The 15,766-nt window shown below is 41.1% G+C and overlaps 1 protein-coding gene across 3 annotated transcripts in view; it reads right to left on the reverse strand.

Moving 5' to 3' along the window:
* LOC115463455 (putative tRNA (cytidine(32)/guanosine(34)-2'-O)-methyltransferase) overlaps positions 1 to 8,694 on the reverse strand; it is a 35,042-nt gene extending 26,348 nt beyond the window's left edge. Inside the window, exons 1-6 of one of the 3 annotated variants that reach the window (XM_030193964.1) lie at positions 8,675 to 8,694; positions 5,652 to 5,801; positions 5,007 to 5,076; positions 2,187 to 2,289; positions 1,576 to 1,654; positions 1,145 to 1,197 (exon numbers count right to left, since the gene is read on the reverse strand). In XM_030193964.1, coding sequence (XP_030049824.1) covers positions 1,145 to 1,197; positions 1,576 to 1,654; positions 2,187 to 2,289; positions 5,007 to 5,076; positions 5,652 to 5,772 — 426 coding nt within the window. In that variant the 5' untranslated portion in view covers positions 5,773 to 5,801; positions 8,675 to 8,694. Of the gene's footprint in view, positions 1 to 1,144; positions 1,198 to 1,575; positions 1,655 to 2,186; positions 2,290 to 5,006; positions 5,077 to 5,651; positions 5,802 to 8,532; positions 8,650 to 8,674 lie in introns of those variants that run through there. The other 2 variants (XM_030193962.1, XM_030193963.1) reach the window with 2 other exon arrangements.
* Positions 8,695 to 15,766: the final 7,072 nt, after the last annotated feature.

Below are 15,766 nucleotides of genomic sequence, written 5' to 3' on the forward strand. Positions count from 1 at the left end.
CGCCTGGGCTTTCCCTGCGGCCACCTGAAGGGCCTGCCCAGCCTTGCCTGCATATGGGCTCATGCTTTACACTAGCACCCTCCACCCACTGACCAGGTCCCAATTACCTCTGGGCTAGTCTCCCACTCTCAGGTTATTCCCCAGTGATTTCTAGGACACTGAGGCCACACTTCAGAGGTCCCACAGTTCTCAGAACAGACCCAAAAACATGAACCAGGATTTTTAGTCAGTCCAGTACAGCAGAGTCAATAAACGAAATAAGGTTTATTGTCAAAGAACTTGAACAGTGAACAGAAAAAGGTGAAATCAGCAAGCAATAACAGGTAACTGAATATGGATCAATTATAAATTATCTAAACATTTGTTTACTACCTGGGTAGTACCTGGGGAAGTCAGACAAAATAGCTGCTCACAGGATCTCAGTGAAGAGACCTTTCACTCTCCACTCCCTGGCTAAGACTGGGGAAAATCCAGTACTTTCAGGCTCAGTGGCGTTCCTAGGCTGGCTGACACCCGGGGCGGATCGCCAATGCGCCCCCCCCCCCGGGCGAAATTACACTTCCCTCCCCGGGTGCAGCGCCCCCCCCCCAGCGAAATTACACCCCCCCCTGGGTGCAGCTTCCCCCCCCCGGTGCATTTTTACCTGCTGGGGTGAGGAGGGGGGGACACGCGCCTGTTGGCTCCGAGTCCGCTCGTTCCCTGCTGCTCCCTCTGCCCCGGAACAAAAAGTAACCTGTTCCGCGCAGAGGGAGCAGAAATGTCTATTAATACCTTCTGTTTTATTACTATCATGTATTCCATTACTATTCAACCCCAAATCCTTCTGTAACACCAAATGTCTATTCTTTTCTTATTTCCACTATCCATGATGTATTGTAAGCCACACTGAGCCTGCAAAGAGGTGGGAAAATGTGGGATACAAATGCAATAAATAATAAATATTGCTCCACCACCTCTTATATATCAAAATTAGTCCATCTTATACTTCAAAAGAGCACACCTAAATACTGCCATGATTCACTGCTTATAAAGGCAATGTGCAAAGCGCTCCACCTAGAAAACATGCCTGAAAAATTAAACAAAAACTCTTCACTCTATCTATAATCAGAGCTACGATGTGGTCAGTCAGAGCCTGTGCACTCACCGCTAGGAGCAGCTGCGCCTGGATGTATTCATCAATGTCATGGAGGCCAGTGACTGAGCAGAAAGAAAACAGAGGCAGCTTAAACAAATGGGACACTGATGGAGGAGAAAAACCCTGGAGAATCCTGAATGTAAAAAGGACACTGATGCCTAATAGGAAGAATGGGCAGAGTGGTGTCAGGCTTTTCCTTTAGCAGGGAGGAAACTAAAAGGTGATGCAACTAGTCAGACAACATGATGCGATAGATCAGACAACATGATCAAGAATTGTCAAAGGCACTCTGGATTGCATTTCAGTTATTCGTGATTACATCATCAAAAAAAAAGCAGAACATGTTTCATGGCTACAGAAGGAAACACGACTTGATTTTTGGAAAGGGCACCTATTTTAACATGGTAGATCTAAAGGACAGAGGTGATATTTCACATTACCGTCAGGGGCCCCATCGCACACCACCAGGTCTGCCGGCTGTCCCTCGAAGTGCCGGATGATCTCCTGCGCTGTGGAAACCTGCGCTCAATCAGAGATCCACGATTAATCTTGCTTGTGCCTGTAGGTCCACATTTTTCCTCTTGGCCTCCCTCCAGTCCTACCCATCTGCATTACAAACTAGGGCTGTACTGAATATTTGTATTCGATTTGGCCCCAAATACATCATATTCAGCCAAATAATGATTTAAATTCAAATACAAATAATCCAGGGCTCTACTGTACTAAATCCTACTGAAATGAACACTTGATCTCTTTCACATCGCTTCTTTTATTATTTGTTAAGTTAAAGCTCAATACCCTTTATTCGTAGTCAGTCGAACGGTAAAATATGCTATTCGGTACAGCTCTAGTACAAGTTCACCTGTAAATAACAACCAACTCATTTCCACCCCACCTATGGCTGCACAATCTCTACTGTTTTATATGCATTGCTAAATTTTGCAGCACTGGTACAGCTACAGTTACAAAAGGAGAGAGGCAGCAGTATGCAACATCCAACTTTAATAGTCTGGGGGTTGAAACTCCCCACCCAGAAGTCAGAACTCAGTACCTTGGTAATATCTCCCTGGATCTGGATAACACCAGGGAGCGGAGCCATGGCCTGTAAATCCACCGCCACGATAGTCACCTCCGAACTCTTTCCAGACAAACCTCTGAACAGAAGAAAAACATGGGACAAAAGAGAGGGCTCAGCAGCTAGCCCATCTGGACAATAGAGAGGGTAATTTTGCAAGTTGTTCTTTGGCTGAGAAATAGTATTTTACATGCAGAAATACGCTCTTATATTACACTATTAAATGTTTTGAACTATTAAACTATTATATGGACTTGGCCATATTTGGTGTCAGCTCTCACATAGGTAACCAGGTACGTAGGACTGCACAAGACTGTCCTAACTTGGCCCAGTTAGATATGCTGGTGTTGGCACTGAAAGTTGGCTGGCACCTATATAACATCCAGGTTCATGGCCTGGTATTAAAATTACCTGAATGTTATATGTAAACTGCTTTGGTTGTACCAAAAAAAGGTGGGATATCAAGAACCTAATGCACAAAGACAATATCCAGGTTAGATTCAGCCTGCAGTGCTTTGCAGATTTAAAACCACTGACCGCTGCAATTATTTGGAGGTTGGGGGGCCTTGGGTTATCAAACCTACGACTATATAACTGGGCGTGTTTACTTAGACACTTAGCAGATTGGGTGATGAGTTGAGCTCAAAGGACTACACACCATGGGGGATAGAACCATACCACCCACATTTCTTACTGACTATAGCATGTAAATACATTCCTAAGCAATGGTGGCGACATTTTTTTTTGTTACATTTGTACTCCGCGCTTTCCCACTCATGGCAGGCTCAATGCGGTTTACATGGGGCAATGGAGGGTTAAGTGACTTGCCCAGAGTCACAAGGAGCTGCCTGTGCCTGAAGTGGGAATCGAAAGTTCCTCAGGACCAAAGTCCACCACCCTAACCACTCCTCCACTCCATTCACTATTACACTCCATGAGGTTTACATGGCAATATCTGATTACTTTACTACAACAGAATCCCTATTGTACAGATATGATACCCCTTATAGGAAACTCAGACTTTGGCCCAAGAATGGAGAAGAGGATTTTTCACTGCTGGGCATGAAAGGGGGTGGTCTTTGTAGAAGATCTTTTGAAAGAAACAGGGGTACTGAAAACTACAAAGATACTGCAACACATCTTGGGAGGGAGTCGTTTGGACCAATTTGCTTACTTACAAGACTCCGCCTATGTTAATCATCTTAACCAATGCAATTGTTCTAGGGGGCTGTTCCAGCTACTAAAATGATTCTCTCTCTCCTCCGGGAGCTCCCGGAATACAGTTTCTAGCCTACATAAAAGCAATAACTATGGCAATGCCACATAGAAATTATGTAGACCTGGCCCAGAAATGGACTGCAGAGCTGGGAGTAGAGGTTTGGGAGGGGGATATTCTTAAACTCTTGTAGGTGATCCCTACAGCTCTACGTAGTGCTCAGCACAGGGAAAACTCAATACAGGATCATAACTAGAACGTACTTCTCCCCCAAGCAAACCTTTTATGTGGGGTGCCTCCTGGAGGCAACATGTACTAAATGTGGTTCTGCAGAAGCCAACTTTTTCCATGCTTTCTGGACTTGTCCCTACGTAGGCCAGTATTTGGCAAGACTGATGGAATACTGTGCCCAACTGCTTCACAGACCCATAGACCTTTCTCCTGAAGACATTCTCTTTGGACATGTGGAGAACGGGGGTTCATTTTGGAAGGCAGAACGCCTACTGCTGTATAAAGCTAGTGTCATAGGTAAGAAATGCATTTAGCAGCACTGGACAAAGAGCACACCGCCCACCTTTTGGCATTGGAGAAATGCCCTGCGTGCTCCATTGGTACTGGAGGCTCGGGATGCATGCAGAAATTCTGGGCCATTTGGGAACCCTATGTTCAATCCTTAACAGGACCAACACATAGTTTAATTCCAAACCAGATGTCACTGTAGCTGACCCGTAGGACTTAGTGCAGTCAGACACTCAAGCCGGATAGGGTGGAGGGGCAGGAAGGGAGGGGTGGTGGGAATATCGATGGTGTTAATATTTAGGGTGAGGAACTATAAGCGACAATGTTCTTCGTTCCTTGTTAGGTTCATTTGAAAGTTCAGATGGAAGTCCTTTCTTTTTTTTTTTTTGGGGGGGGGGGGGGGTATTAAATTAGGGGTAGGTGAGAGAAGAGTTAGGTATATCATTGTCTAGCAAGCTAAACTGGGACACTCATGTACCATGTCTGTTTACCTGAACTTAATATCAGAAATTAACATATAATTAATAGGTGGGGGGGGGGGGGGCGTTGGGAAAGGGGGGTAGGGAAAAATTGTTAGAAGTTTGATGTCCACATATCTTTTTGTATTTCTTATGTATGATCTGACAACTGAAGCTATGTTTACCCAGATTCTGGATATAGTTATGTTAATTTGTTATCAATAAAAATGTTGTACCATAAAACTGCTGACCACTGTGAGCTGAATATTTTGTGATAACTATTTAGGTAATGCCTATTGATTCTGAATACTTAGTTACAAGAGAGTATTATTTCGTAAGGCTTCACTGTGTGTAGGAATGAATGGCAGCTTGGTACAGAACCATCTTGTCTTGCTAAGATGCATTCTCATTTTCTTCAAGTGTAAAATCTGTCATTATAAAGTTAGGACAAATACCTAACTCAAACAATCATAGCCTTAAAGCGTCCCCACAATCTGTTGGGTGTTTTATATTACCAGACACCTTCACACAGCATCTTCTTACTGACGAGTCTTTCCTATGGGGGGGAAGGGAGAAATCCAATTGGTCCACAACCACACTCACCTGAGTTTTCGGCTGAGAACTTGACTCCAGCTCCCAGGGGCAGCACAGAGGTCCACTGCTCGTTGTACATCTGATGAAGGAAAGAAACAAAACTGAATCACTATAAGAGTTGCAGGAAGACACAAGATGTCAGCAGTGATAACGGTAGGCAGAGATGGCAGCACTGTTTAGGAGTGATCATTAATCAACACGACATGAACCTCCTTATTACTAGTGAAAAGCTTAAACCCAGGACTCCGAGCAAAATAATCCAGCAACTTCAAAGCTGACATTGGATAGCTTGTATCGCTGGAGAAAAACTGCAAACTGCCACTGTGTGTGGCTTCAAGGAAATCGCTATCTCCCTGTGCTTCAGCTCTAATTCCTGGTTCTGTTATTAACTCTCTGTGTATGACTTGCAGTAATCATTTCATCTCCCTGTACCTCACCTCTAGTCCCTAGCTCTTCATTGGCACTCTGTGTGTGACCTTTGGGAAATTCACTTGAGCTCCTTGTTTCTCAGCTTGAGTCATTGGCTCTGAAAGTATGACCTCCAAAGAGTCACTTTATTTCCCTGTGCATCAATTGAAAATATATTCACACTTTCTAGATTCCAAAGGGACAGAGCACAAATTAATTTCTGCTACATGTGAGCCCTCCACTTACCCTGGAATAGCTGAAACTCCTCATCCAGCTGCAGGAGTTTGAAGGCACTCCTTGCCCTCCAGCCTTCCTCTTTAGCTAGACGATAGTAAATATCTCGCTTGTCTTTGGAAGACCGGCCCATTCTCTAGCACTGTAGTGGAGCTTCCAGCTCTAGAAAAGATTTGGTCCAACAAGATCAACGTTAACATGCTAATTTATTGCAGAAGAGCAACCCCCAGCACACGTCACCTGCTGGCTTGTGAAAATGTTCCTCTCTTGGCATGCCATTCTCTCTCTGTAATGCTAGCACTAGGCTAATTTTCAAAGTTCAGATGCCAGCTTTGCTAATCTTGCAGAGTGCCCTTAAGTTTTGAAAATGCAGTGACAACAACATAGAGAGCAGTAATCTGTGTGGGGCAGGATTGCACCTGAAAACAGCCTCCACACTGAAGATGCAGGATTTTTCTTGAGAGGTGATGCGTGTTTTTGGCACTTAATCAACAAATGCTGCTGACCAGAAGCTTATAACTCCCCTCTACAAGTCATTATGGACTGTGTGTGGGTCTTTGTCTGCCATCATCTATTATGTTCCATAAGAATCACAAATTGACTCAATTATCAATGTAACTTCATTGTATCAAATGTATCAAAGCAACTTCATACCAAATCACAATTCTATTAATACTTATACCTCTGTAATGTAATTGACTTAGATTTGCAGACCTTCAGAGGAACTTCCATTAAGCCAGTGATATACCTACTTCCATATTTATGGGAAAAAGCCACTGGCTTAATGAAAGCTCACCTCCGAAAGTCTGCAAATCTAAGACAATTACATTACAGAAATTTAAGTATAAAACAACAGAACTGTGTTTTGGTATGAAGCACCTATTACTACTACTTATCATTTCTAAAGCGCTACTAGACGTACGCAGCGCTGTACACTTGAACATAAAGAGACAGTCCCTGCTCGACAGAGCTTACAATCTAATTAGGACAGACAAATAGGCCAAACAAGAGATAAGGGAATATTAAAGTGAGGATGATAAAATAAGGGTTCTGAACAAGTGAATAAGGGTTAGGAGTTAAAAGCTGCATCAAAAAGGTGGGCTTTTAGCTTAGATTTGAAGACTGCCAGAGATGGAGCTTGATGTACCGGCTCAGGAAGTCTATTCCAGGCATATGGTGCAGCAAGATAAAAGGAATGGAGTCTGGAGTTAGCAGTGGAGGAGAAGGGTGCAGATGAGAGAGATTTACCTATTGAAAAGAGTTCCCGGGGAGGAATGTAGGGAGAGATGGGAATGAAGAGGTACTGAGGAGCTGCAGAGTGAATGCACTTATAGGTCAATAAGAGGAGTTTGAACTGTACGCGGAAACAGATAGGAAGCCAGTGAAGTGACTTGAGGAGAGGGCTAATATGAGCATAACAACACTGGCGGAATATTAGTCATGCAGCAGAATTTTGAACAGATTGAAGAGGAGAGAGATGACTAAGTGGGAGACCTGTGAGAAGCAAGTTGCAATAGTCTAAGTGAGAGGTGATAAGAGTGTGGATGAGGATTCTGGTAGTGTTTTCAGAAAGGAAAGGGCGAATTTGCTGACCACTTCACAAGACCAGAACACTGCACCAGTGATTTCACAGTAAGAATACTGAAAGGTAATTTTAAAACAATACAGGAACGTAAGACCTTTGAAATAAGAATGATTGAATATTTTGAAACACAACAAACAGGACTTAATAAGGTTCTGGGTTTTCTAACCCATTATAAACCATAAGCTGTATTTCTCTGTTTATTACCCTCCTCTCACCTACCAACACCCATTCTGTTAGAATATCAATGAAATGCTTTGATGTCCCCATGCATACCCCCACCCTCCCACTCAGACTGTCAAAGTAATGCTTTGATGTTTCTCTTATATATACACTATCTGCTACCACATTTGTTTATTTCTGATCTGACGAAGAAGGGCAACCTTTGAAAGCTAATCAAGAAATGTATTAAGTTATGTCCAATAAAAAAGGTATCATCTTATTTTCTTTTCCATGTTTTATTTTGATTTCTATTGATACCCTGATATTATAGAGAAAGAAATGACAGGTTTTAGCAGTCTGCTGAATATGTGCAGAAGAGAGGGAGGAGTCGAAGATGACCCCAAGGGTCATTTATTTATGTTATTTATGTGAAAGGCAATATAGCAAACTGTCACTTTAGATCGACGAGAAAGGGTAAATGTAATTTTTTTTAAAATTTGAAATGTTATTCAAACCCTCCATTGCACCAGGTACAAACTTTTGGATTATAAACCCCCCAGGTTCAGCAAAATACCTAGAGTACCTGAATGCAATTCACCTTGAGCTACTACTGTAAAAGGTGTGACCTAAATCCAAATAAAATAAATATCAACATAAAATTGTAACAAAGCAGGAGTAACCAACCTGTTTTGGTCCAACAGCTCCTACATAACAGCAAAATATCACTTTGAAAAAAAAAATACAATGACCAGAAGAGAGGGAGGGAAAGTTACAGGGAAGAAATTTTGTTGCTACCTGAGGTAGGGGATAGAAATAAGGGGGCTCCCCAGAACAAACGCTGCAGCCACACTGCTTCGTCATGCTGCTTGCTAATGCTATATGCATGCATCAGCAAAAAAACAATGTCAACCATGCAGAATTTGGGACATGTCAAAATAGCACAGACGAGTGTGCAACCCATTTCCCCCCACACCTCCACAAACAGTAACACTAATTCATCCATACATCAACAATTTCTTTAATTTCACCTCGTGAGTGACTACTATACAACCCCTTCCAAAACTAAGGTTACAACCCCTTCTAAGGTTAAGGTTAAGGTTACCCCCCCAATTTTCAACTAGTGTTCCCGGCACCACTGACAACAATCACCTCCTGTCCCCGACTTTCAGCTCTCCTCCGGCCTTACGTTAGCCTAGCAATCTTGTTTCCGAAATTCAATCACGATCACAGATCTTTTCTTTTCTATCACATACATACGTCAGTGACGTAACGTCACAGCCTCTCACGCTACCTTTTGTTAATCGCAACTTCTTTCCTGCCAGACTGTGGTGTTTTCTTAAAAGTGTCCCCATACCACCACACCTTAGTTAGCAGGGAACCAATCTTTTGTTCCAGGTTGCAATGAAGTTTCTTATGCAGTTGCACCAGCTCTCGAGTCGAGTCAGTGCATAGTAATATATAGCACAGCCTTAGTACCAACAATCTAACATCCTTGGTTAGCACTTAGCAGTCTAATCGTGCTTTGTGCTGGACAATCAGTGTTCTGGGTGTGTTGCTCACCGAGGACACAGAAAAAAATAAAAGTGTCTGCCGAGATTTCCTTACTGCTCTATTTCCTAAAATGACAAGCAGCTGTGCTAAGAAAAAAAAAGTTTTAGGACATCAATTCATGCTGTAATCCAGTAGTCTACAAAAGACGTGTGTTTGATTCTTGGAAAGGAGGACAGGTCAGACTCTCTCTGACCTGTTCTCCTTTCCAAACATCATCTTTTGTAGGCTTTTTTTAACCATATTTGCAGAGACAAAGTTTCTACCTTTGCTAAAGAAATAACCCTCCATTGCCTCAGGTACAATCTTAGATTGTGAGCCCTCCTGGGACAGGGAACCACCTAATGTACTCGAATGTGTAACTCAACTTGAGCTACACTCACACCCACTGCTCACGTTAGCCTCAAGCCTTCATGCTAACACAACTTCCTGGTACAACATCAGAAGGAAGGCTCAAGCCTCAGGGCCAAGTGCAAGCACTAGTTATTGAAGAAAATCATAGGTCTATGTTTCTTGCTATTATGAATTATACAGTCAGTCAGTGAAGGAATGTCGAGGAGTGTAGTAGCAACTATTCAGTATTACACACTGAAGGCCATGTCAGGTATACATAGAGGCTCATTTTCAAAGCACTTAGCCTTCCAAAGTTCCATAGGTTTCTGTGGAACTTTGGAAGGCTAAGTGCTTTGAAAATATGCCTAATAGGGTTGCCAACTGGATGGTTCTGAGCAGGTCTGGCTGGTTTTCCAATGGCCAGGCCAGCTGCTGGCAGACCCCCAAAACCAGCAATACAAAAGCTGTTGGGTTTTTTTTTTAAATCATTGACCTCCCTCTTCTTCCCTGTGAGGCAGCCTGGGCAGAGAAATCATATTTGTTAATTCTGTTTAAGTTTGGTTCAGTCCTGCAAGTGATGGAATGCCATCTGGTTTTGATTGCTCAAATGTCTAGCTTTTGCTAGACTAGAGGTTAGAAAGGTCAGTGAGAAATGAAACTTTCTTTGTCCCTTTGTGAGTGATGGATTGTTCATAGGTATTATTTACCACATCTGGATGCCATTCTGAGCAAGGCATACTGGACAGTTTCGCAGGCAGTTTATGTTGGATTATTTGTAGTAAATAATTAGCAGATTTTAGTACACACAGCTTCAGCTTTAGAAATGTTAATTTCTTTCTTCATCTCTCTCTCATTCACCCCTGAATAATTCACTGCTGAGTCACTTTAAAGTTGAAGTAACAAAACATCTGTTTACTCACAGTTTGTAGTTAGATTATAATCAGACAGGCTTATATATACATATTACTATACATTTGTATTATCAGCTCCTTCCATGTGCTTAGATGGTAATGGATGCTCACACCACCATAGATCCTCTCAGGTTAGGAGAGATCATGAGCTCCATGTGCTGCATCTGCTGCATCTAACCCCCACCAGGAAGTTGCATAGCTGTGTGACCTCTCTAAGTAATTCACATCAGAGGTCACAGAGTAATCACAGAGAAATAATAGGTGACAGGCAATGCATGTAAAATACAATACATTCCAACAAACCCCTTCTCATGCATAACTGTCATGCAATTATTTATTCATACAAAGTCCAAGCTTTATACGCAGATTCACAAAATGTTCTCTGGGTAACGGTTTGGTCATGATGTCAGCTGTCATCTCACTGGTGTGACAATAGTGTAGACTGATGACCCCTTCTTTCGCCAACTCTCGCACGTTGTGGTATTTCGTTGCGATGTGCTTGGTGCGTGACTGAACCTTGTCATTCTGTGACAGTCGGATGCAGCTCTGATTATCTTCCATTATCTGGATTGGTCTCTTTTCAGCTATTCCAAAATCCAGCAAAAGTTTTTCAATCCACATCAGTTCTCTGCACGCTTCCGATACGGCCACGTATTCAGCTTCTGTAGAAGACAAACTCACAATACTTTGTTTATGACTGGCCCATGAAATTTGTACATTTCCATACATAAACACATATCCACTTGTGGATTTATAATCAGAATGATCCCCTGCCCAATCTGAATCACAGTAACATATTAGTTTTGGATTACTATTGGCTGAAATCTTTAATTTACAATCAATGGTACCCTTTAAATACCTTACCATCCTTTTAACTGCAGTCCAATCTGATTTGGTAGGTGAGCTGACCCTTCTGCTCAAAATTCCTACTGCATTTGCTATATCAGCCCTGTATGTGGTAGCTAGATATAAAAGCTTACCTATGGCTGATCTATATTGGATGTTATCTGGTAAAGGTTCTCTTACTGTTTCATCCTTCAGAAAATCAGTGATCATGGGAGTGCTTACAACTTGGGCATCTTGCATACCTAAACTTTCAATAAGCTCATTTATTTTCTGCTTCTGGCTTAGAAGATAAGAACCATCATTTTGTTTCTCAATTTCTATACCAAGATAGTATGACACATTACCAAGTTCTTTTATCTCAACATTGAGGTTTAAACATTTTACAATGTCCTTGTACTCTTGCTCACTTTTGCTTGCAATGAGCAGATCATCAACAAAAGCTAAAATGTATGCATATTGTCCATTTGTGCACCTAGTGTACAAACATTTATCTGCTTCACCTTGCTTAAATCCTAAACTTGTCAATATTTCATGCAATTTTTCATTCCAACATTTTGCACTTTGCTTTAATCCATAAAGACCTTTGTTTAATTTACACACTAGCTGTCTTTGTTTTGTATTTACGAAACCTGTTGGTTGTTCCATGTACAAGTCTTCAGTTATATCTCCATGAAGAAACGCTGTTTTCACATCAATGTGTTTGACTTGCATGCCTTTTGAGACTGCAATGCTCAGAAGTGTTCTAATTGTCGTGTGTTTCACTACAGGTGCAAACACTTCATCAAAATCTTCTCCATATTTTTGAAGATATCCCTTTGCGACTAATCTGGCTTTATACCTTTCCACTTTTCCTTGTGCATTCCTTTTTAACTTGAATACCCATTTGCATCCTATAGCTTTCTTGCCAGGAGGTAATTTTGTAAGAATCCAAGTATTATTTTTATCCAATGCATCAATTTCTTCTTGTGCAGCTTTATGCCATTCAGCAGCTTCTTCTGCTGGCATTTTCTCAATCTCATCCCATGTTAAGGGCTCTTGAGCTTCTGCTGACTTTGTTAGGTAAGACAGTCTTGGGGGTGGAACACCTTTGTTTTCCCTGGATGAGCGTCTGACAACAGGTTGGTCTGACCTTTCCGCATCCTCTAAATCTGAGAGTCCTTCTCCAATTGATTCCCCTTCTCCAACTGTACTGTCTTCTTCAATGATCCTTTCTGTGTCTGCTTCCTCTGCCTGTTCCTCGTTAGATACAGATGAGTTGCTTTCAGACATCTGCCTTGGTATGGCATTTATATACACTGGCATGTCTATTATGGTTCTAGTTTCATATTCTGGATGATAAGGCTCATCTGGGATAATCCAGCCTTTATCAACCCTTTTGTTTTCATCAAAATATTTAACATGTCTTATGCCAACAATGCCAGTTTTCAGATTCAAAATTCTATATCCTTTGTGTCCTGGAGCATAGCCAACTAAAATGCCCCTTTCTGTTGTGGAATCCAGCTTATGCCTTCTTTGCTTTGGTACATGAGCATATGCTGTACTTCCAAATGTTCTTATGTGTGACAGGTTTGGCTTCCTACCATGCCATGTCTCATGTGGTGTGCGCTCAGCGCCTTTAGTTGGCATTCTGTTTTGTAGGTACACTGCTGTGAGAATGGCTTCCCCCCATAGTCTTTTAGGGAGATTGCTATCTGACAGCATACATCTGGTCATTTCCACAAGTGACCTAAATTTTCTCTCTGCAACAGAATTTTGCTCTGGTGTATAAGCTACTGTTGTGATATGTTGAATGCCTTCTTGTTCTAGAAATGTGCGCATGCTTTGTGAAGTGAACTCACCACCATTGTCGGTCTGAAGAACCTTTGGTTTTCTTTCAAATTTATTGCTCACCATGGCTACGTATTTCTTCAGCATGTCTGTGACTTGACTTTTCTCTTTCAGCAAATAGGCCACACAATATCTAGAGAAATCATCCAAGAATATTAGCACAAATCTGTTATTTCCCAATGATGGGATATTAAACGGTCCACATAAGTCACTGTGTATTAAGTCCAGTACTTTATTACTCCTATTTCCTGTGTATGCAGGAAATGAGGGTCTCACACCTTTTTGAGTAACACAGTCTATGCATTTCTCCATTTTACCAGCATCTGCACTTATCTGAATGCCGGTGGCCAGTTGCTTACTGTAAAGATCCTGGATCACCTTACAATCACGATGTCCCAGGCGGCGATGCCAGATTTCCAGACTACATTTACCATCATTCTTCCTTACTTGCGCCATATGTGAGGCTTCACCTGAAATGCTCAGTTTATAAACATCATTATGCATAAAAGCTTCAGCATACACTTCATCATTTTTAGAGATTGTGCACTTACTATTTTCAAAATGAATCACAAATCCCTTCTTATCTAATGTAGATACACTAAGCATATTGCAAACTGCTTGGGGAATATACAAGACATCACTTACAGGAATTTCTTTAACTTCATTAGACACTTTGCATTTTAAGAATCCAATACCTTTTGCTTGGATCTTAGCAGTCCCTGCGTTTGCAGTTTTAAGAATACCTTCCTCTGGACACATTTCCTGAAAGAAATCCTTACAATTGGTTAAATGGCATGTGCTCCCTGAATCCAAAATCCAAGTACTTTCATTTGAATTATTATTTACCATAGTCAAAGATTTTTCTGCCATTAGAAAGCCCTTGTGTTTATCTTTGTCCTTCATACATTTCCTGGTTTGAAAATTCTTTAGTTCCATTGGCTTAGGTGAGCTAGAGGGAGTGTTTTGTGTTTCCTTACACCATTTAGATACATGTCCCTCCTTTCCACATGAGTAGCAAATCAGCTTGCCCTTGGGTGGAGTTTTCCCATAGCTCCGCCTTCCTCTGTTCTTTGCCAAGAAATTTGTTTCATTTCTCTCTGAATTGCTTTGAGAACACATCTCCTCAGAATCATTTATTATGCATTCCTGCCTTAGTTTTGATGTTGCCTGTTCAAAAGATTGCCCTTCAATGGCCTCATTTACAGACCTAAAAACATCAAACTTCTTTGATAGTGAGGTAAAAAGAAATGCTCTTTTCAATGCATCACACATGGGAATTCCTGAAAGTTCTAACTTTTGAAATGAAGACATAAGATGCATAATGTGATCATTACATTTACTTTTATCCCTTAATTTGGTTTCATTCAACTCTGCCAGCCAAATTGGTTGCTGCTTTGCATATGTAGTTGCATACATAGTTCTCAGTTTATATAAAATGTCCTTTGGTATATCTTTTCCCTCCACTAATATGGCTTGTTTCTCAGAGAGAGCTTCCAAAAGCATGCACTTCACATAATAGTTTGCATTGTCCCATTCAGCCATATTTTCAGCTGTTCTGTCTTGGTCTAAGCATATATTTAATCCTTTTGCTCGAAGGAGACAAATGAATCTTAGTTCCCACTGCTGATAATTAAACTCAGTTAATCTAGGCACCTTGAGAGAATAGAACAATGGTGAATTTCTTCCCTCAGCCATTTTCTTAGCCTTCTGTCTGCTGTGTGGGGGGAGAGAGAGACAGACTGAATCTTTCCTTTAAAACTTAAGAGAAAAATGTGGCCTTTTTTTCTGCCTGGTAATATTTCTCTTCTTTTTCAATTCCTGGACCCTGGGCCCATAACCCTTTTGTTGGATTATTTGTAGTAAATAATTAGCAGATTTTAGTACACACAGCTTCAGCTTTAGAAATGTTAATTTCTTTCTTCATCTCTCTCTCATTCACCCCTGAATAATTCACTGCTGAGTCACTTTAAAGTTGAAGTAACAAAACATCTGTTTACTCACAGTTTGTAGTTAGATTATAATCAGACAGGCTTATATATACATATTACTATACATTTGTATTATCAGCTCCTTCCATGTGCTTAGATGGTAATGGATGCTCACACCACCATAGATCCTCTCAGGTTAGGAGAGATCATGAGCTCCATGTGCTCCATGTGCTGCATCTGCTGCATCTAACCCCCACCAGGAAGTTGCATAGCTGTGTGACCTCTCTAAGTAATTCACATCAGAGGTCACAGAGTAATCACAGAGAAATAATAGGTGACAGGCAATGCATGTAAAATACAATACATTCCAACAGTTTAAAAGATTAGACTGAATGCTGTTTAGAAGAAGATAGTTTAGATATAGATATTCTTGATAATTTAGATTTTGTCTTATAAGGAATTCTGATTTCTGCTTATTTTAAAATATGTTTATTCTGTTTAATTAATAAGTTCTATTTCTATGTGGAATATCTTTTCAATTCAGTGTTACATCAGTGTCTGACTTTCAAGTGAGATTTGTCTGCAGTTTAAGAGGTCATCATCTGGTTTGAATTATCCACAGTCCTAGCTAGGTGAAAGAGGTCAGGGAAAGTCAAGTCTTCTCCTTGATTGAATATAGCTAAGTGTAGGACTGGCCTTCTGAAAGTAATAACAAACCATGTCTGTGTGCCATTAAGCAAGATTAGCCCCTCAATGAATCCAGCTCAAGTTATGAAGTTAACTGGGAATCTGAGAAGTGAATAATAATAAAATGCAGGATATAGGTGCCACATTGTCTAGTTTGAGAGGCCCCAGGTCATAGGTCAGTTTAGGAAATATCTTAAACCTATGTAACTGATATTTTTAAGTAAATGTACAGAGATAATTAGTTCAAGACAGGGTAATCAATCTATTCTTTACCATCTGGTGAGAAAGGGGGGCTAGAAGGGT

Source organism: Microcaecilia unicolor, chromosome 2 (assembly GCF_901765095.1).
Source record: "Microcaecilia unicolor chromosome 2, aMicUni1.1, whole genome shotgun sequence".
NCBI classification, from domain to species: Eukaryota; Metazoa; Chordata; class Amphibia; order Gymnophiona; family Siphonopidae; genus Microcaecilia; species Microcaecilia unicolor.